At 35.2% G+C, this 22653-nt stretch overlaps 2 protein-coding genes across 18 annotated transcripts in view; one reads left to right on the forward strand and one right to left on the reverse strand.

The window, feature by feature from the left end:
- The window catches only part of Cep170 (centrosomal protein 170), a 127824-nt gene extending 110489 nt beyond the window's left edge, over window positions 1–17335 (reverse strand). For 6 of the 9 annotated variants that reach the window (XM_071599980.1, XM_071599975.1, XM_071599974.1 and 3 more), the window contains exon 1: window positions 16877–17335. The gene's annotated coding sequence lies outside the window, so the exon portion shown is untranslated. The remainder of the gene's footprint in view (window positions 1–16876) is intronic. The other 3 variants (XM_071599979.1, XM_071599978.1, XM_071599973.1) reach the window with 1 other exon arrangement.
- A 559-nt stretch (window positions 17336–17894) lies between these two features.
- Sdccag8 (SHH signaling and ciliogenesis regulator SDCCAG8) overlaps window positions 17895–22653 on the forward strand; it is a 232075-nt gene continuing 227316 nt past the window's right edge. For 8 of the 9 annotated variants that reach the window (XM_071599982.1, XM_027928673.2, XM_071599985.1 and 5 more), the window contains exon 1: window positions 17895–18067. In XM_071599982.1, the coding sequence (XP_071456083.1) occupies window positions 18001–18067 (67 nt within the window). In that variant the 5' untranslated portion in view covers window positions 17895–18000. The remainder of the gene's footprint in view (window positions 18068–22653) is intronic. The other variant, XM_071599989.1, reaches the window with a different exon arrangement.

Genomic DNA, 22653 nt, shown 5'->3' on the forward strand with positions numbered 1-22653 from the left:
GGTCAAAATAAAATATAAGAAGGGTTAGAGATATAGCTCAGTGGTAAAGTATCCAGGGGTACAATCCCTAGTACCAAAGAATAAAAGAAAAATAACTAAGAGAAAAAAGTTTATTTAAAGCTCGTGGTTTCAGAAGTTTAGTCCATAGTTGAACAACTTCATCACTCTGGGTCCAAGGTAAGGAAAGCATCATGGCAGAAAAAGAAAGCTGCTCACCTTATGGTAGTCAGGAAGCAGAGGGGGTAGGAAGAGGGCACACCTCCAGTGACCTAATTTCTCCAACTATGCCCTACCTGCCTACAGTTACCGTCCAGTATAGTAGTCCTTTTGAATTCTTAATCCATAAAATTCATTAATCCACTGATTAAGTTATAGCTCTCATAATCTCACCTCTGAATATTCCTGCATTATCTATCCCATGAGTTTACTGGAGAATACTTCATATCCAAACCACAACAGCAAATGAGGTGATAAGCTTCACCTTTTGAAATTGTCATCTGAACCAGCAGTAAAGTTTATAAACCATTTTAAATGAACTCACTTAGCCACAGTGTGGAAGGGCACATAGGTTTCTATAATTTGTAACAAGTCTTTTTACATCACATCAAGAACCTAAAAGGATAAGAGAAAATTTTGAAACAAATGTATAAATTCAAGATTCCTATTTCACATTTTTTCCCCTAAGTCCCTAATAAAAAATATTCCTAAAAACCTGTCATTATGGGACAGAATAGAAGGGCCCAATACTCCTGAGCATACATTTTCTTTTCTTTTTTCTCTCATCTTTGACAGCCACGTATGGCCCCCAAACCCTGTGGCTGCTGAAAGATTTCTGCTGTGGCAGCATCAGCTCAGTAGCAGGTCCATCCCACAAGATTCCACCAACACAGCCTCTGTGGATGAGTCTACCTTTCTGCAGCCCATCAGCTATTCTCAATCTGTTCTGTAAGAAGCCCCTCCCCAATCTATGACTAAGTAGAAAGTCTGTAGTTAGCAGCCAAAACACTGTGCATATATTGGGTCTGAGTGAGTCTACGTAAGTAGGCTTCCCATAAACTCCCTAGAACAATTCAAGTACTGTTTCCCCTCATGCTGCAACATAAGTCCTAATGAAGCCTCTTTGGAATGGTTATATTTTGCCTATTCAAGATTTTTATGCAAAATACAGATGTCTAAACTGATTCTACTAAGAGCAGGTAACACTATGCTTGGACTGAAAGTGGCCTGGGCTAGTAACACCAAGGGTGGCTAGCATCCAGAGAATAACAGAGAGCAACAAAGAGCAATGGAGTGGTGCTAGCTCTGGCTCCTGGAAAACTAAGAGCTGTGAGCACTCAAGCCTAGAGTTGTTAACACTTAAGGGAGCTGTAGTTCACCTATTGTGATTTCTATCTGAAATAGAACTCTCAGTTGGTAACATTTTGACACTACTGAAAATTAAAAAATAAAATAAAATAAATAAGGTTGCATTCCAGCTAAGAACTGTATCGTCCTACTGTAGTCTTCTATTTATAACAGGAAGCATTTATTAACCACTTACTATGTATCAGACATTATTCTAAGAACTTCATGTATATGAATAGAATTCACAAACACACACGCGTGTGCACACACACACAAAAAAACTGTTTTTAACTACAAATATTTTGTAAGTTCTAGGAAATGGACATAAACATTATCACCCAATTATAGAAGATTCCAATTTTATAGATTATAAAATGAATTAGTCTTTTTTTTTAATTCCTTCACACATACTATGCATTGAAGATATGAGGGGAAAAGTAGGAATAAAGACAAAAAGTTCTTAATCTCATAGAAGCAAAAACAAATACCTATATAAATAAAAAAGACAACTCACTGACAGTGAGATGGGGAAAAAAAACAGAGAAAAGCTTTATGGAACAGTTTTAGAGCGGGCTCTTTAGGATGGGTGATCAGGAGAAATATCTCTGAAGGGGACATATGCTCAAAACATATTCAAAAACTCAACTTTGCTGTATAATTAACTTGATATGGAACAGATAATGAAATATATTCAGAAAGAAAAATTTTATTTATTTTAAATCCCCACACTCATTTGTACTACAAAAAAATAAAACCACAGCTGTGCTTTTCTTGGATTCCTACCAAGATACTTACTCCATGCTCATGTGAACTCAATACTGGGAAAATTTTGCTCTCATATACTCTTGGTTATTTTTGAATGAGAGATCCAAATTTCACCTTTACCATCTGCCATATACATTATGAATTTTTTAAGTAATTAAATATGTGTCAATAACAAATATAATTTGTTATTCTAATCTGAAATAGCATTAAAACTAAAACAATATACTTTTCATAAAAACAAGTGAAGATGACATTCCAAATACTGAACCACATATTCTATATCCAATTTAACTATACATTTTCACAAAAGATCTAGATTTGATGAGAAAATCTAGCAATTTAATAAAACATTCCTTCATAAAAAACATTTTATAACATGCTTAAAAAATAAGAGAAAACAAGCTATGCTTTTATGTAGATTATTTAGGCATTAAAAGTTCTTGCCACATTTTCTCTGCAAGTTTATAAAAAATGTAAAGTCTGACTTGCTTTCTTTTATAAAACTGTACAACTCTTGCCAGGCATAGTGACACATGCTGTAATCCCAGAGACTTAGGAGGCTAAGGCAGGAGGATCACAAATTTGAGGCCAGCCTCAGCAATTTATCAAGGCCCTAATAAGCAATTTAGTGAGACTCTGTCTCAAACTAAAAAATAAAAATAAAAAGGGCTGGGGATGTGGCACAGTGGTAAAGCACCTCTGGATTCAATCTCCAGTTCCGGGGACAGGTTGGGGGGACTGGACAACTCTTATTAAAACATAATTTTGTTGTTTTACACAACAAACCAATTAAGACTTGGATTCAAACATCAGGTACCTCTCCTTTGTGTACTTTACTAGTTTCTTACGTTTGCATTCTTTTAACTATTAAAACAAGCATGTAAGAACATTTTTCCTTATGAAAACCAAATTGAAAAACTTTACTCTGGTCATGAATCTAATAATAGTAAATAAGAACAATCTATATTCAAACCTGGGACTCTAGCTATTGAGAATTAGGCTTTTCCCACAACCATTGTATCTTTTATCTCTTACTTAAATACACTTTGAAATGATGTGGGTGATAATAATTCCTAAGTCTCATATTTGCCTGATGAGTTTGAGAATGACTGATAAGCAATATATTTTTACCTAACAACATTTTCTAATGTTCTTTTTTAAGCAATAAATGCTGACAGTTTCATACAAAATTCACTCATTTCAATGTACTCTCAGCCTCCTGCTTGGCCACCAGCAAGCCCCAAGATTTTCTGACAAAGCCAAAGAATTTTAATCAGTAATTAAAACCACAGACCAAAAAATCAGCTGACTAATTTAAAACAATGATGCTAATTTACTAAGTTTGGGTACAGCATGAATTAGAAACATCAGATCTGAAAGAGCTATAAACTATTTCTAGATTCACTGAACAATGATGAACCTGAAAAACTCTGTCAGGTCACAAAGCACTGGTAGCAGGAAAAAGTGCACAAAGCTGTCTCAAAGAATTGAAAACAAACAATACGGAGTGACAATGGGAAGAAAGCAGTACGAGTTAAGGGTCTGTAAGACCTTTTTCTGAAAGTCAGATGTTTTGATTTATCCTTCTTAGCTCTCTATGACAACAATTTCTATTTCTGCCAGATGTCTTCATTGATTTTAGATATCTGATCTCACCTGCCCTTTAAAAATGGTTTCTGTTTATCTTCGATACATTTTCTCATCTACTAAACATCAACTGTTTGGGAGGTCAGTATAAATAATTTTCATCAGAGTATTGATAAAACACAAGAAAGTTGAAATGCAATTTCAAAGTGTAGAAAAACTAAAAAGTCTCAAGAATATGTTTTAAGCAAGAATGTTTTTAATGAATGTCACAATGCATTTTATAATAATACCATACTAATCACTAGCCTAAATAATGCAATTTTTCTTTTTACCCTTACATTAAATTATCATGCTTATAAATACAAGCAGCACTGTGTAACAAAACTGTGATAATGGACATGTTCAACATCTAAAATATCTAATTCACTAGCCACATTGAGCACTTGAAATATAACTAATGCAAACTGAAATTAATTTTTATTTTATTTAATTAATTTTCATTCAAATATTCACACATGCCTAGTAGCTACTCTAGCTACAGCAGCTCTACAAATAAATCACATGAGTATCTATACTAAGGAAGACATATATAAGCCTGGAAAATAGCTGATAAAATATTTGATGTTGGAAAGAAAAAATGCAATCTAATCAAATAAGCACAAAGAGTGTTGTTACTTTCATTTACAAAGGAGTATCATTATATTTTTTACATCAATTATTAAAGTCTTTTGGTTAAAAGTGTTCAATAAACATTTCAACTGTCACTGAATCTTTAAGTCCATTCTTTCATAAAATTCTTTAGGTCATTCGTGCTTAAAGTGATTATGCTCATCATTATCAGGATACCATGAGGTATCTAAATGGTTCACTAGAGATATGTTGTAATGTGATAATATCTGAGAAAATTAAATACGAGAATTTTGTTAAGGGAGGAAATCTCCAGGCATAGCTAGCCTAAAGAATTTTGACATATTATTTCATTTGAAGAATAGCATCTGCAATTTTGAAATTTAAAAAAAAAGCAGCTAAAATAGATAAAAGATTATTGGTGTTAACACCTAACACAAAGAAGCATCCTAAGCATCCATGGAAAGATGAATAGATAAGCACAATATGGTATGAACATAAAATCATACATTATTCATTCCTTAAAAGAAATGAAATTCTGACCTATGCTATAACATGGATCAATCTCAAGAACAATATGCTAAGTAAAATAAGCCAGTCCCAAAAGACAAGTATTATAAGATTTCACTTCTATGAGGTACAAAAAGATTATTTTAACTTTATCATGAAAATGTATATGTATTTTCTAACCCCTCAACTGGATGCCTTCAGCTTGGATTGAATAGGTTAACAACATGACAGTATTAGGGACAAGGGTAGTAAGCTACAACTGTGAAAACTAAAGATTCAAACTAGAACAGATTCCAGACTACAAGAAAAACACAATGTGCTGATTTAGAATGTAGAGACTTGACTGGACTACAAATTGGGCTCAACAAGACAGAAAGGAAAGGACATGTCAGATATTAGAAATTCTAGTTACAAAAGGAACCAGAGAGAAGCAGGAGGGGCAGGGGGGAGAGAAATACTTGGGAATGCTATTGGCCAAATTCTAGTGTTATGTTGTGTGTATGTACAAATATGTAACAACAAAACCTACCATTATGTACAACTATAGTGATACAATTTAAAATATGTGCAAAAAAGTTCTAGTTATAAAACCTGATACCTGAGAGGTAGAAGAAAGAAATGGTTGCCAAGATAGCATTCTTTGATGAAGTATTCCTACATTTCACATTATATATTTGAGGGGTAGAAGATGTTAACTTGGAATTAACCTAATATCCATTATCAAAAAGATGTTAGGAGGCTGGGCTTGTGGCTCAGCAGTAAAGTGTTCGCCTAGCATGTGGGAGGCCCTGGGTTCGATCCTCAGTACAACATAAAAACAAACAAATAAAATAAAGATATTGTGTCCAACTACACCTAAAATATATATTTTTTACAAAAAGAAGTCAGACTTCTTGAGAATTACATTCTGAATATTATTCACAATCACTACTAGATCTGCTGGCCACCAAAAAGTCCCTCCAACCCCTTTGGCCCCAGGCCATACCCCTTAAAAGTTCTAATTTAATTTGTTTAATTGCCTCTATTTGTTCCTACCTCTCCAATTTATAAATCTTTAATCCTTAATTTATAAAGGTAGATCCTTATCACTCTGGAATTGTTATGCACCTCTTAAAATCACAGGGCAAAATCATGTTCTCTTCACCTCAACCAAGAGTTGTTATTTTCACTGAATCAAGCCCAACACAAAATTCAAAGATAAAGGATAAGGAAATAGTGAAAGCAGAAGGTAGTGAAATGTAAAATTTAGAATAAATAATTCACTCCTGGATTTGCTACTAAGGGAAATAACAGAACCTCTTTAATTAGAGAAACAGTATGTTTCCTCAAATAGCTCTTCAGCTTAAATTAAAAAAAAAAAACTCTATTTTCCATTTTTTCTTTAAAAATAGACACAGACACAAAGAGTCACATATATACGCATTTGCCCCAAAAGAAGGAATAACTCAGTATCATCAGCGTCAATTTTGTCAGCAAGCTATTTATAAAAACACTGAACACCACTACTACTGAAATAGAAAACAAGAGAATTTGATTTTTTTAAACTGTCATTTGTTTCATATAACAGGGTTTGCCTGGAAAATATTTCAACAGCACTATTGTAAACATTCAAAAAACACTTGCACTGAAACACAACCTTAAGTTTTTTTTTTTTTTTTTTTTTTTTAGTTGTAGATAGACACAATACCTTCATTTTATTTGCATATTTTTATGTGGTGCTGGGGATCAAACTCAGTGTCTCATGCATGCTAGGCAAGCGCTCTACCACTGAGCCACAACTCCGGGCCCCAAGAGTAGTTTTCTTAATCTACAAATACTGGCATCTACAATTTACTTCAAATATGACAAAACAAAAGATGGACTGATAACTATAAGGATATGGATAAATGGCTAAATATGCGATAAATGTTTACAGTAGAATCAAGACAGTGGGTATATGAGTAGTCACTATGAAAGTTTCTCAACTTTCATGTTTGAGAATTTCATTCTTAAAAATCTAGAACATGTAACAATCACAGCTGCATGTATTGAGAAAAAAAAAAAAAAAAACCTCAAAATCTTATTTCTCAAACTAACTCCACTGAAAAGAGAGAATGAAACAACAAATAATTTAGAATTCTAAAAATACTAAAATCTAAGTGATGTGCTTATGCTTTTTATAGCTATACTGAGAAAAAAAAATTATAGCCTATAGACATTTTCAACTAAACTGAAAAAATAAATATACTAGTACACTAGTCATCAAATAGTGTATTAAGAGATTTTTTAAACAAATTAATGAATTAAAAACATAAACTCAAAAATGATAAATCAAAAAAGCTCACTGGAAAAAAATTATTATCAACTCTTGGCAGGTTCTATTGTTCTTTCCACATTCATATTTAACTTAAAATGAAATAAGCACATACATGATATTTTTAATTGATAAAGTAATTATATATATATATATATATATATATATATATATATATATATATATATATATGAATGAGACCAAAGAGGTAGAAACTTGAATATACCCTTAAATATACCGAAAAACACTAACAAATACTAGTAAAACACTTCAAATAGGAAGAGATAATGGAGCAATAACTGATGTGAGACCTCATGCTACATATGCCTAAATATATTTTAGATGAATTAACACATTTGTATATACAATTTCAAATCACAAATAAGAAAAATATAGACATATTTAATAAAATTATGTGCAATGTGATGACTTTATAGGGAAATGAGAAATTTGGGTACACACATGACAAATTTTTATCAGGTAAAAAATTTAAAAGGCAAATAACAATCTGTAAAAAAAACAATTTTACAACACCTATGACAAAGTTGTTGCTACAAGTAAAAATAATTAGCACTCCTATAGGAAAAAAAATGAGGAATTCAAATTAGACACGTGAGCAGTTCAAACTAGAAATATAATGGCCAATAAACATTTTAAAGATATTCCTAAGTATTAGTGATAAGAGAAATTTAAACAAAATTTTTCATTCATCGAGTTGGCAGAATTTAAAAGTTCTTTAAAATCCAGCAATTGGTAAAGGATTAAAGAAATCAATGGTATAAGCATATACTGGTATAGATTTGCAGGAGAATTTCGTCAATTTCATTTAAAAATTAGTAAATGGGCTTCTCCATTTCTATCTGTGATATAATTAATTTCTTGAAATCAAAGGAAATGGGGGTGTAGCTCAGTGACAGAGTGCTTGCCAAGCATGCCCAGGCCCTGTACTGCAATAGGAAAAAAAAAAAGGAAACTGTTAGGTCGGTGGCAGAAACCATTGATTTGAACACAAATTCAATTAGAAATATCCACTGCAATGTTGTCTATAATTTTTAAAACACTCTTAATTTCCATAAATTCTAAGTAAATTACAAGTTTGGTAAATATAAATTCCTATGCTGCCATTAAAAATGATCATCAGAAAAATCTAATCCTGTGATAAAATGTTATCAGATTAAACCATAACTAAGAATACATAACAATGGTATTATTAACTAGTGAAATTATAAATGTATTCTTCTTGACTTAATGGTGTTTTTTTTTTTTTTTTAATTTTGTAGTTGTGGATATTATGCCTTCATCTATTTTTATGCAATGCTAAAGATCAAACCCAGTGCCTCACACATGCTAGGCAAGTGCTCTGCCACGGAGCTACAGCCCCAGCCTGACTTAATGATATTTTTCTATATTTTTTTGCAATGTACAAGGATAGCTTTGTAATGAGTAAAACAGCATTAGAAAAATAAAATGGCCTTCAATTTAAAATTATTGTCCAATGAAGTATTTCTTGAGCCATCATGGCAAATAATGATATTCTATAGCATCCTCAAGATATACACAGTTGCATAAGATCCCCCATTTTGGAATCCAGGCAACTCGTACCAAAAATATTTGGGAGGTAAAATTGTGCCAATACTGAACATGTGCAGACTTTCTGACATCATTCCTTGCACAATAGACTACAACACCTATTTAGAAGGTTTTTGCATTGTATTAGGCATTATCAGTAGTCTAGAGATGACAAAGTATACAAGATTTGGAAAGGATATATACAATTTTATTTCAGAGATTTGGTATCCTTGGAAGTCCTAGAACCAATTCCCCATGAATATTGAGTAGACTATGGTTTTTTTGTTTGTTTGTTTTTAGTTCTTATTTTTCCAGTGGTAGGGATTGATTGAACCAGGGCCTCATGCATGCTAAGCATGTGATCTACCACTAATTTACACCTCCAACCCTTGTATTTTTAAGTTATAGTCCTACTGCCTGAAAAAAGCTTACCACAGATGTCCTCTATTTGCAATGTATCTTTTTCACCAAAATAAATACACGACATCCACACATCATCAAGTAGGCTCTACTTCCCCTATCCTCTGGTTTCCTCAAATCAGTTTTTGTTTTGTTTTGTTTAAGCTGACTGCCTGGAGTTCAAGACTCCTAACTAATGTCTCAGCTTTGAATTTGTACTTTTTTTCTATTCCATGTAACATGTGACTAGCCTTATTCTGTAGACTGCCTGGGGGGGGGGGGTATTCAAAGAGGAAAGTCTTCATTGGGTCCTAAGAGGATAGAATTCACAAAGTTAAAAAAAAAAAAAAAAATGAAGCTATTTTTACAGAGTTAAAAATGAAAAGTATTTTTGTCACCTCTCACCCCAGGTAATATATTTCCTTTCTTACCACATTTGAGACAATTCGGAAAGGAGATCCCTACCTTGCTTTTTACATCTGATTTATTTGGTTATCACAATAAACCTCTAAGGTTTGAGTTGGTCTATAACTAGCTTTATTTTAGAGATGAAGAAACTGAGTTTCTGATAGTGAGCAACAAACAGTATCACACAAATAGTGACACTGAGGCAACTCCTGAAAAGTTCTTGCTGAACATCACTGCATCTCCTGTTAAAACCTCAATTGCAGCAGCAGCCACACCCATATAACTAGGAAACAACAATGACCTACTTATGAATAAAACTTTGTTTAGGGCTTCAGATTTGGTAGTTTCCAAGGGAGAATAATTATGAATATTTCTGCATTCCTGTTGACAAACCAGAAAGAAGGTTGGTCTACTGAAACTACTTTCTCAGATACTGTTGTCACGAGGACATTATTTGATTTCTTAAGAAGTATTCAGGTTACCAATGGTGATATAGGTAATAGATCACTCCTTATCTCTACAAATACTCTCTTTCCTTGGCTTCTGGGCAACACACTTCACGAGTTTACTCATATCTCCCTAGCCACATCTTTTAATCTTTCCTGATGGCTTCTTCTCTTTTGCTAAGTTTTTAATGTCCAGAGTATCAGGACTCAATTTTGGGCCTCTTCTCGAATCTATTTAACTCCTCAAGTAATCTCTTGCAGTCTACTGGTGACAGTTAAAATTTAAATATTTAGGTATTTGTAATCCAAACCTCTCTTCTGAATTCCTGACCTATATATCCCCTTGCCTACCTATTATTCCTAAATTTACATGTCCAAAATCCTTGACTTTTTAAACCAGAAGTTGATTTACTTAGTCACTAACACCAACACTTGTAACTTTAAACAATGACATCTTAGTCTAGATTCTCTCAATTATATTTCTTAGCTCATCTTGCTATTCCCATACTTTCTCTCCTCTAGCCTATTATTTAAAAAATAACCAAAGCCATACTTTAAACTAAAATATAATTTTTTTGTCATTTTCCTGTTCAAAACCTTCCAATGCACTCCCTTAAAACCTAAATAAAACCAACCAATAAAATCTCTACCCAATCTCAGTTCCTCCTACTTTTCCCTTTGCTCACTCAACTCCAGTCTCAGTTGCCTCTTTGTTCTTTGAATTTACTCATTCCAGCACCACTGCACCATGGAGTAGAATGTCCTCTTCCCAAATACCTACATGGCTTGCTTCTTTAATGAATGCAAATCTACGAAATATTACCTTCTCAGAGGGGTGGGTTGTGGGGGTGGAGAGAATATTCCCATCTACTCAACAACAGCAGCCCTCATGATGTAGAGCAGTGTGTAAAAAAGCTATCTTTTGTGTCAGAAAGGGAAGAAAGGCTAAGAACATATTTATATTTGCTTGAGTTGAAGGATAAGGAAGAACTTATTTACTAGATGAGGGAAAGTGGTAAGTCAGCACATGAAGAACATGGGTAAAAAGAATTTTCATACTTTCTTTTTAAAATACTGGAAGAGGCCAAGTTGTTATCCTAATTCCATTTTTGTCCTTCTAACTTGTTCTCTCTCTCCCTATCCACCCAACCCATCCTCTTAAATTCAATACACCCTGTGATAGCAAGTGAGGCTGCCCCTGCCCCACCCTCAAGCAAGAGCAATCATTTCACTACAGCTAGTAGAATAGAGATCATTTCAAGACAGGAAAATAACTGCCCCCTCAGGCAATAATGATTTCCTGGGCAAAGCCAGAACCTCCCAGATGCAGATGAGACAATGATCAACCAGACCACACTTGGACCAAGACTGCTTGCCTAGGCATACTTCTTGCCCCTGGGCTTTTAACCTTCCCCAGTATAAACCCAAAGCTCTTGTCAGTACCCCAAGATAGGGCTTAGGATGCTGGTAGGCACCTCACCCCCATTCTTCCCAGCAGAGCCATACTGAAAAATAAATTCCATTCTGACTTCACCACCATTTGGCTCTCTGATTGAACTCATGAAGTAGCAGGTGGTCAAATCTGATCTGTTGGTACCCTGAGAGTTAGACCTCTGGCTTAGGACTCCAGTAACAATGTTATTTGATTTTTGAATGATGTGAATGTACTGATGCCTTGAAAAATTTTTTTAAAGTACCAGTCTTTCATGATTCACTCTCTTTACAGATTATTTTCATAGCACTATCTTAACTTTATATCATTTTATTATAAAATTATCCCTATCACCCAAACTCCTAGATTCACCCAATCCTATACTACTGGGTGGATATAACCATTTACACACACACACACACACACACACACACACACATACACACACACACACACAATCCAGGTAGATTTCTTTGCCTTTGTCACCCTTTTCCCATAAGCATATTTTGTTTATGTAACATTTATTCTATTTATAAGTCTGCATGGCTTTGTCCTTGGCTATATCCAGTACATAACCAGGATGAAGATATTAGAGGTCTGGCTTGTTAGGTTTATAAATGTCAAAAAGCCAGGAAGGGAAACTAATCCCTTTGGTGACATGATTCAAGAAGATCTCAACAAGTTTTAACTATGGATACACTTGAGCAGATGACATTTAATATGCAGTAAAGTAAAACAATGCTTCAAAAACATCATCTATGTGTATATACAAAAATACAGAGATCTAGCTAAATGTAAAGATGTTGGTTTATGTTGATTGCATCAGTGATTTCCAAATTTTTTCTAAAAAATAAATAAACAAAGAGAACCAACATACAGCTGCTAATATTTTATTGGTTAATTAAGAAGATTCAAACAAAACAAAAATCTACAACAAATAGCAAAAGCCATCTATTGTACCTACTAAAAATATTTCATTTTAGAAAGCCTATTTTATTTATCATTTCATTTTAGAAAAGCAGAAGAACAGCATCTCCAAAAATAACCCATTGAGTTACATAAATATAACTTTAAAAGCCATAACATATTTCTCTCAGTGTGTTTTGCTTAGAACTGGGAGGTAAACACAAATAGTTTTGTTAAAGAGTTGACAAAAACTGTAAACACAAGTGTATGGCTTGAAATAAGGAAAAGAATAGTTTTACTACACTCCAAATTCAGACCATAATTACAGAATTAAATATGAAAACTAGAGCAGAAAAAAAGAATAGCACTGATAAAACTAACAGAATTCAGTTGACAGAGATGAAAAAAGCAAATGAAGCCATATCATATGAACTAGAAGTAGTGAAACATTTAATTTAGAATAAAAGAAAATCCAGCAGAGAGCTAATAAATTTGAGAAAAACTTTACAGTGTTTTACTCCAAAAGATAGAGTGCAACAAGAAGTTAGATAACAAAGAAGATATTGGCTCAATTTTTGTAAAATCTTTCCATTATACTTTCTGAAGGGTAAATGGTCTTTCTTCTATATTCAGGGAAGTATTCATGGAGAGTTAGGTTCATTAGTATCTAAGGAATATTAGTAGTGGGTGGCATATTGTATGGATGACTGGTTAAGCACCAATTCAAAAAGATGAGCAGAAACAATTTGGCTTTAGTCAAAAAGCCAAAGGTTCATTTATGGGCTCTAACCTTTATATGTGACATTAAAAACAGCCTCAAATTTCTTCCACTTTAAATATGGAATTAAATGTATTTTTATAATATGTTTATTAAGACTGCTGCATAAATTAAATGCAATCTCTCTCTCTCTCTCTCTCTCTCTCTCTCTCTCTCTCTCTCTCTCTCTCTCACACACACACACACACACACACACACAAACAGCCTGACATTTAGCAGGTGTTCCATAAACGATAGGCATAGTTCACTGAATAAACTTTATGTCCCAAAGTACAATATTTTCTATGTAATTTGTTAATTATCAATACACTTAAATAATAATCTGTTCTTTGCTATGTATCATACGCTATTCAAATCTAAGCAATGCATGCTTGGGATTCTTTTCCACTGTATGCAATCTCTATTTGCATGTAATTTTTATGAGGTTTTCTTTAACCTTTTGTTGGTTTCTTTTCTACCTTTGCTTATATAAAAGTAGGCTTTATAAATACAGCTATGTTATTCACTCTGAGTAAAAAAAATTTATACTGTTGCACAATCATTTCAACTAAACTGGACAATATACCCAGCTTAATCAACCACAGATGTTTTCTTATTCTCTTTACATATCAAAATGGCTAACTCATGATTAAAACTCATTCATCATGAAATAATTGAGTTAATAAATCAAAGCCCCTTTCAGCATGGGTAGTTATTTAAAAATCTTCATTATTAATAAGAAGATTAATAAAAAAAGATGATCTGAGATTTCTCCCCATTAAAAGTAAACCTATTTCTTATAATTCTCAGGTTGATACATATTATCTACTCATGAAACATTTTCAGATAGTATGTAACTGACCTTCTGTTATATTTCTAGAATAATTTGCAACTACACAGACACTTGAGTCTGCAATTAAGTATCATCCTGTTAGATACTTATTAGCAATGTTTAACAACCCAGTGTTTAAAAGGAAGAGTTGGGTGTGATAGCACAAGCCTGTAATCCCATATACTCAGAAGTCTAAAGCAGGGAAATTGCAACTTCCAGGCCAATCTTGGGAATTTAGCAAGACCCTTTCTCAAAAAAAGAACTGAAGTACCAACAAAAAATAAATAAATAAAAAGAAAAAGAATTACACATTAATTATAAAGGGAAAAATTATTTTCCTGGAAAAGAATTTTCTGAATTAAAAAAAAAAAAACCATATAGACAAGAAGCTTAAACAAATATAACACTTAGTACTATATGGGAACTCATCTGATTGCTATCAGATGCAAAATAAAACTTTTTTTCTGGTAGATAAAAAGGAATAAGAAACAGACAAGGAACAAGCAAATCACTAAGCATAGAATTTCAGAAAGCACCTTGATATCTGCATTAATTGATGCAGAATAATGCCTATGTATACAATGTAAATTTCATTATTCTAATGCTAAGACAGGAAACATGCAGATTAGTTATTCCCATGTAAAATCATTTTAGAACACCATGAAAGTTACCAATAAAATACATTTAAAGTTTGAGTGAATATAATTTCACACACTGAGTTTAATTATGGATTATTTTCTTAAAGTTTGATTAAATTATGGGAAATAAATTTCAAAAAAAAAGGCCTACTAAATACAGTGTAGAATTAAAGAATTAAAATTCTAAAGCAACCAAAAAGCAATGTGTAATAAAAATTAACCCAATAAGAAACAAAGTTAATGTTTCTTAAAAGGTAAGTTCTAGTTTAAGTTGAAAATCATTAGAATTCACTAATCAAAGAAAAATAAACTTCATATATTTTTGTTAAGTGAAATTTTATTTTTGCACAGTTTATAGACTTGATCGTGCTATTAGAAAATCTCACTGACTTTCAAGAAATAATATTAAAATATTTTATAGTAAAGAACTGGAAAACCCTTCCAAAACTTTCTTTTTATGAAAAGCACATGTTAGGACATCTTTCTTTATACAGGATGTTACTTTCTGAAACTAAAGTTCCATTTCAGTAAAATTACTATTTTTACATCACAAAGATGACTAAATTAACCCAACTATGAAAATCAAAGTCACTGACACAGATAGCTCAAAGAGCATGCAGAGAAGCTTTTCATAAGTTTGTACAGGGTGGGAGGCCTAGGGTGGCACAGGAGAAACCACACTGCAGAATAGATCTTGGTTTTATTTGGCTCTGTCTTCCAGTTGAATTTGTGTCTTCCCCTGTCTCTGTCAAGTGTACTCAGACTCTTCTATTTTATACCACCAAAATTCTACAGTATCTACAAAGTGAGAAAAAACTGAAAGCAGTTCTGGTTTTCTTTAATAATGGCAAAAAAAAAAAAAAAAAAAAAAAAGATTTGTAACTTGCTATTCATCAATGCACTATTTCCAGAATTCTAAGTATTCGAAGCATAAAGTAGGGTAATTTCAGTGAAAATCTAAATACTGTAATTCATAAGGTAACTATTACTTCATATGCTCCTCTCTGTTCTGCTTCATCCTGTCTTCTGGTGTAAGCTTAAGATTCAAATCATTTTTAAAAATGCATTTTCTTTTTTTTTTCTTTTTCTTTTTGTAGTTACAGATGAAAAGTATGCCTTTATTTTATTTATTTTTTATGTGATGCTGAGGATTCCAGTGCCTCACAAGTGCTAGGCAAGAGCTCTACCACCAAGCTACAGCTCCCAGCCCAAAAATATGCATTTTCAACCAAATGTATCATCTGCTTCAACAAATTCCTTCCAAATAGGTGAATTTTCATTTAATAGAATAAAAGATAAACAATTTCAGAAACAATATACCAAAAGTTTTATTTTGATTGTTAAAAAAATAATAAAATAAAACGGAAAGATTATCCTAATCTAGTCCCTTAGGAACAAGAATACCCACCCAATGGAAAAAAAAAAAAATTCTGCTGGTTCACTTCTCCGCTACACAACAGCTTCCTTGTCAGGCCATTCCTAGCCTAGTCTTCATAGTTACCTAGTAATCTTATATCCATCGCCTTGACAGATTTGAACTCCAGCGGGTATAGTCTCTATCTTTATATTCTTAGATGGGGAAAATAAGTAAAACCCTAATGAACACCAGGAAAATAGATTATGAGACAAATCTGTATGTGATATATAAATCCCACATCTTCCCGCCCTGTGTTTGGCAGCTGCTAATATTCCCTGCTCCCTTGTAGAAAATGTAAGGGAACCACACCAAAATCCTACATTTGAATCTGAGGACAATGAAGCCCACAGGAAGCTACCCTCTCCTTCCCCGGGTTTACTACAGAGCCTCAGCCTACGCGGGGTGCAAGTCGCCTGGCTGGGTGCATGACACCACGTCTTCCACGCCCTCCCGACACGTCCAAAAGGCTCCCCGTGTGACCTCCCCTAGCCACCTCACACCCCGAAACCAAACATACAAAAGGGATGGGCACACAGGAAAAAATCCCTTCTCCAGCAGCAACGCAGCCATTGCCTACAAAGCTCCCCCCCACATCCTTCGCAAACTGCTACGGCGGAGGGGAGGGCTGCACAAAGAAGGGAGGGACCTGAAAATGATTCAATACACTCAGGGGAAGTGGACACGGTGGCGATGGGCCAGAGAAGGCCAGGGGCCTCAGAACTGGAGGCCGGGGGCAGCGACGGGATGGGGGATGGGAGCCCCGGGTCAGGGGCGGTGGTGCTGCACCGAGCATCCGGGAAGCACCCCCTTGGCAGGCGGCCCCGCATCAGGCTCAGCCGCGGGCCGCGCCCAGAGTCCCTGTCAAGTATCCGTGGAGGAGGAGGAGGAAAAGCCGCTGTAGTGGCTTTGGCGGCGCCGACACCCAGTAGCCCGACGCATCACTTACCCCTCACCGTTGAGAGAGGGACCGGACGGGGGAGGCGGGGCGCGTTGCGTCCCGTGAGTCGCTAGCACGCCGTCCTCCCCCCACCCCGTCGTCGTCGTCGCCGCTGTCGTCGTCGTCGTCGCTGCTGCCGCGGCCGAGCTCCAGGCCCCTCAGCTCCGCTGGGCAATAACGTTATTCTACACACGCCCCACACATAGCGGTAACGGCAAGAGCGGGCGCTTAATGCGCAGGCGCCTCGGGAAAGGGCGAGGAGCCAGGCCCTATCCTCTCAAGCCCTGTCCCAACGATTTCTTACTGCGCAGGCGCTAAGCCCAGACAATGAAAAAGGGTTGTGCAGAGGGTCTCACCCACACTCTTCCCTGACTGCACAGTGCGCAGGCGTGCCCCTAAGACCAGCTGGAACAATGAAGAGGACCCTGGCAATAGCCCGAGCTGCAACCTACAAGGACTACAGTTCCCAGCCGGCGGTGCGCCAACTCCAAGTGGAGGTCGCGTTGCTAGGCATGCTAGTAGGTGTAGTGTTGGCTGCCAGAACGGAATAGGCAGGAAGTTTTTTGAGGTTCTCCTTCTTGAGGGTGTATTTGACTTTTGGACAATGTGGCAAATGAACAGTGCCCGGAGCTTGTTATTTGCGTACTTGAGAAGGCTGAGGGATCAGCTGCAAGGCGGCACACGTTGAAGTGTCAAGGCCTCAGGGGGCCTTTTCAGTCCCTCGGACAGTCCCGACCTCAGAAGGATAGGGAGGAGGAGGGACTAAACAAGGCTGGGCTAGAGGAAAAGGGCGGAACCTCCGAGTCGGTCTCTTGGCAACCAACGCCGGCAGCCAAATGGTCGATGTCGGCGCCCAGTGCGCGGTGCCCTCTGGGAGTTGTAGTGTAGTTAGAAGGCTCCTAGGGTTCTCGAAGCAGCGGGCCCTTAGCTGCGAACTACAATTCCCGACGTTCGCTATGAAGGACAGTGGGTAGGAAGAGCCCCCGGGAGCTCCGTCCGGGGTTCCAAGACTCCCCAGTGACAGCAGCGGCAGGAAGCAGGCGGGCGTTCAGCCGGCGCTAGGCCTATTCTCTGAAGGGAGTGCGCTGGACATTTCCCTGCATAACTCCCATCTCTGGGCCCAGAGTCTGTGCATGGCGGACTCCCCAGGGAACTCTACCCTGGAGGAAATTCTGGGGCAATATCAACGGAGTCTCAGGGGTGAGTTGCTCCAAACCTCTGTGCCTAGCCCCTAGGTGCCCAGGTCGTTAGTGGGCGGGAGCCGACCTGGTGCCTTTCATAACACCTGGTTTGGGCTCCAGCCAGGCTGCGAAGGAAGAAGACGAATGTTGCTCTGATATTGAGGAGGATGAAATAGTGTGACATTGTTTTTACGGCTAAGCAACCTTGTTTCCTTTGATTTCCATAGTTACCAGAACCAACAAGGTGGACTGATCTTGACTTGGCGTCTTTCTCAGTCAGTGCCAGCAAAAAGTCTTGGACAGCTCCGTCCCTTTTTTGCCCAGTTCCCATGTTTTGATGTTTGATCCAACATATTCCTGATTCACACTTTTTACACATTCAAATAATGGTGTAGTGGGTTGACTGTTACTTATGGGACCAGAGAAAATAAACGTTATTTTAATCACAGTAGCTTCTACTTATTGGTCTAGCCCACTTACATACAGTATCATTTAAAACTTAAAATAATATTATCTGTGTATCCTTATTTTACACAAGAGGAAATTGAAGCTCAAAAAGTTTAAATTATAGGCCAAAGCCCACACAACAGATTAGTGGCAGAGCCAGATATTAAATTTAGACCTGTCTGCTTTCAAAGCCTATATTTTTCTTTATTAATCAAGTCATAATTACTGTTATTGAAATCACATTTAACTAATGCATATTTTCTTAGTGCAGTACCTTATGAACAATTACCCTTAGAAGTGTTGTCCATATTTGCAGTTTGTAATCTTACACAATGTCTACAACCTCTGGAAATCTCCGTTCTGTGTTTTGGAAGCTATAGTATTATCTGCACGTTTATTATGAGAAGCAAATGAAATAATCCACATAAAGCAATGATTTTCAAACTTTATAAAAAATGTTACCCCATAAAAAGAAATATATTTTCAGGGTTGGGGATGTGGGTCAGTTGTGGAGGGCTTGCCTGGTATTTATGAGCCCTTTGGTTTCATCCCCAGCACCACATACACGCACAATTATGTGGACATATACATGTAAACAAAAAGAACAATTTCACTAAAGATGTTTTATTCTAGTCGATATAATATACTTTATTTCCTATTCTGTTGAACTTTCAAACCACCTAGGTCATAACGAACATTTACAAAGATACTTAAGGCATTTAGAACCCAATATACTCAGAAAATATTAATTCAGTGCCCCACTATGTGTTAGGCATTCTAGGTGCTGATTTGCAATATGGAACAAGATCAAGTCCCTATCTCTATGGGTCTCTGGATTAGTGGAAAAGAAAGTAAAATAATTATAGATTATTATAATTGAAATTATAAATATTATATATATATATTTTAGTTACTACAATTGAAAATGCAGTAAGGATCAGTGCTTGGCACATTAACTGCTATTTATGTTTGGTACATGGCAGTGAAATGAAGATTTTTCAAGAAGATTGGAAAGTTAATCTTTTCATGACTCTAAGCTTTATAGGGTTATTATTTATTGTCTACATTTGTCAGTAATGCAACAAACTGTCAACATTCTCAAGTATTCAAAATGCAGGAGTAAAGGAATTGGTCTTAATAAATATTTTCATCAGACTACTGGTAGTTTGAAGAGCTATTAGATATTGAAACAGTATTTCATTTGTAAGCAAGAAAAATATTGTGCACAATGATATGAGTGATTTTATTTGATTTTTTAGATTAGTAAACATTTTCTGTTTTCCATTATGTTTCTTTTAACCTTATTTAAAGGTTTATTATGTTTCTTTTATTATGTTTATTATGTTTTTTTTAACCTCTCCTTTGACCTTATTTTAAAACTTTTTGTAATCCCTGGAGGAATTTAATGTAAGACATTTTGATGCAGTAAAGTGGTTAAATCAAGTTAATTTTACAATAACATCTATAATAGCTTTGGATTTTTTTCCATAATTATAACAAGGAAGAGTTTTCATTCAAAGATAATGTGTGTGTGTGAGATTTAACCCAGGTGCACTTGGCTACTTTTCTACCCCCATTTTATCTTATTTTTTTGTTTGGCCTTGCTTTTGTTTTTGTTAATTTTTCTATTTGTTATTTTTAGATGTACATGAAAGTAGAGTATAAGTTGCTTAGGGCCCTGCTAAGTTGCTGAGGATGGGCTTCTCCTCTCTCAGCCTCCCCAGTGATTGAGATTACAGGTGTGTGCTACTGGCCCAGCTGTCAAAGATAATACATTTTTAAATAAATTTTAATTTTAATAACAATATAAGGATAGTCCAAGCATTTCACTACTACTAAAAAGGGATAGAAAAAAGGTAAACAATTAAAAGTTTTTAGCCATAATTTTAACAATGAATTAAAAATGGAACCTGAATTTTTAAATGGGTTTGGGATATATTATTTATATAGCATTTTTCTTTTTGTAAGTTTCTAATGTGTAACAGCTTCTAGAAGAAAACAAAACCCTGAATTTAAGCACAATCAAAAATTCTTCACAAGTGTAAACTACCACTTTTAAACAGAATAATTCTCTTTAAAGTAAAATTTTGTGTTTCTAAATAATCAAAGTATGGTGCATTCAGTATATGGAACTTCATTATGTTGAGTGTTCCCAATAATTTAAAAATTCTGTTACCAAAATGTCTTGTCTAATTCATGCTTAATGGAAGGCTAATAATAAAGTGTTGGGAATTTCTTACTACTTATTCCTGTGATTTTGAAATAACTATATATAATCATTAATAGTATCTTTTCATTTTATTCACCAGAAAGTTACATAAAAATGCAAAATGCTTTTATAATTTTCCATGATAGTAATTCAATTTTCTTATGCTTTGTTCTAATTCTTTACTTTAAATATAATTTGGGCATTATTATGGTATATTAAGTGTTTGGAATACTGATGTGAAAAAGCAGAGCCAAAGTTGACTTTCTGGCTTTTAAAATGTTAGTGGAATTCTTACCTCTCTTTGACTCCAGTGATGCTAAAGCATCTATGGAAATAGGAAGCCCATGTACAGACTCCACATTTATCTCTCATCCTTTTCTTTACACTTTTCAGATGTTTTCCCTTTTGAGCCTTCCAAAAATCTCTGTTGTTGTCGTTTGTTTGTTTAAAGATCTTAATTGACTTTGCATTTATAAAATTGGGCAACACTCCGTTCCATAAAATAGATTGTGTCCCCAGATTGCTCTTGCTTTGGTTTGACTGTGACCTTTCTGCAAGAAATTAGAGAAAATAAACTGACTCTCTTTCAAAATGAGAGTCCTGGTAGAAAAACTGGAAACCTTCATTGCCTGACAGATTCCTTTTGGTCATGATCCAGTGTGATAAGAAGTGTACATATTCCTGATATCTTAGCAACCACAAAGTTCAATGTAGAATTAGAAGTAATTTGGGAGGTCTTCTGACAGTATGATTATGTGTTCATTTACTCTCTAGATAGACATAATTCAAGATCCACAGAACAATTTAAGAAATACATTTATAATTAGGGAGGATTGCAAATTACCTTCTTCTAATTTAAATTCAAAGAATCGTTGTATCAGGTCATACAGTATAAAATATACTAGTTTATAGTCAAGAAAAACCTGAATAAAAGACAACCCATGCTCTGTTTTAAGTTCTGCACACTTTAGCATAGGAACCTGATACTAGAAAGAATAGAAATTGCTAGAACACAGTGTTCTAACCTTAATAATAGAATCATGTCTTGCCTATTGCTTCTTTGTTAGGTAATGGGTATAGCTTTATCAACAACACCTATGTTCATGACTCACCTATTCAAGTAGTAAGTACCTAGCCACTTGTGGTTGAATGGATAGGCATAAATGGAAATGAAACAAACTTTTAATGTGACAGGAACACATAGTTTTTATATACATTCTGTATACTAGTTCTTTCTTTCCTTTCAACACTTTGATGTTTCAGCCTCTAGATGGAATTTGTGGCAAAAAGTATGATGGATTCAGAGAAGAGAATGTGTAGCAAGAAAGCAGGTCACTTACATTACTGTTACTTTGCTGATAACCACCTATGTGACCTTGATCTACTTGATTCCATTATCCCAAATGTAGAATTCCTTATAAAAACTTACATCAAGCAACAAATATACCACATATGGTAATTTTGAAGTAATTCTGTTCACAAAATCAAAAACTTGGGACGTAACAGGTTAAACAAGTTCTTAGATTCCTGTTTCCTCATCTGTAAAATGAAAAGTTTGGACTGGATATGAGAACTATTGCCTTTTAGGAGCCAAGCAGATGACAAAGCATTGGAGTGAAGGAGTCAGTGGAAGACACTTGGGAAAGGTGAGGCTTATGGCCAAACTGGACAGTTTATGCTTTTTCTAAAAACATTCCAATTTCTTTTTTGCTTACTTCCTTTATTCTTCTCCCTTCCTCCCCCTCTTTTTCCAAAAAGAGTTCCAAGCAAAAAACACTGAAGAGCCTGTTTTGCCCCTGTAGGGATTACTCTCTGACCCCTGGATCACTAATGTCCTTTCCATTAACACTCGGTTGGACTATTTCTCTCTTACAAAATGAGAGTAAGGAGTCGAACTAAGTATATTGAATGGTGGTGAATATGAGAAGAAAATACATAATCTTGGGGAG

This window comes from Marmota flaviventris, chromosome 12 (assembly GCF_047511675.1).
Source record: "Marmota flaviventris isolate mMarFla1 chromosome 12, mMarFla1.hap1, whole genome shotgun sequence".
In the NCBI taxonomy this organism is placed as follows: domain Eukaryota; kingdom Metazoa; phylum Chordata; class Mammalia; order Rodentia; family Sciuridae; genus Marmota; species Marmota flaviventris.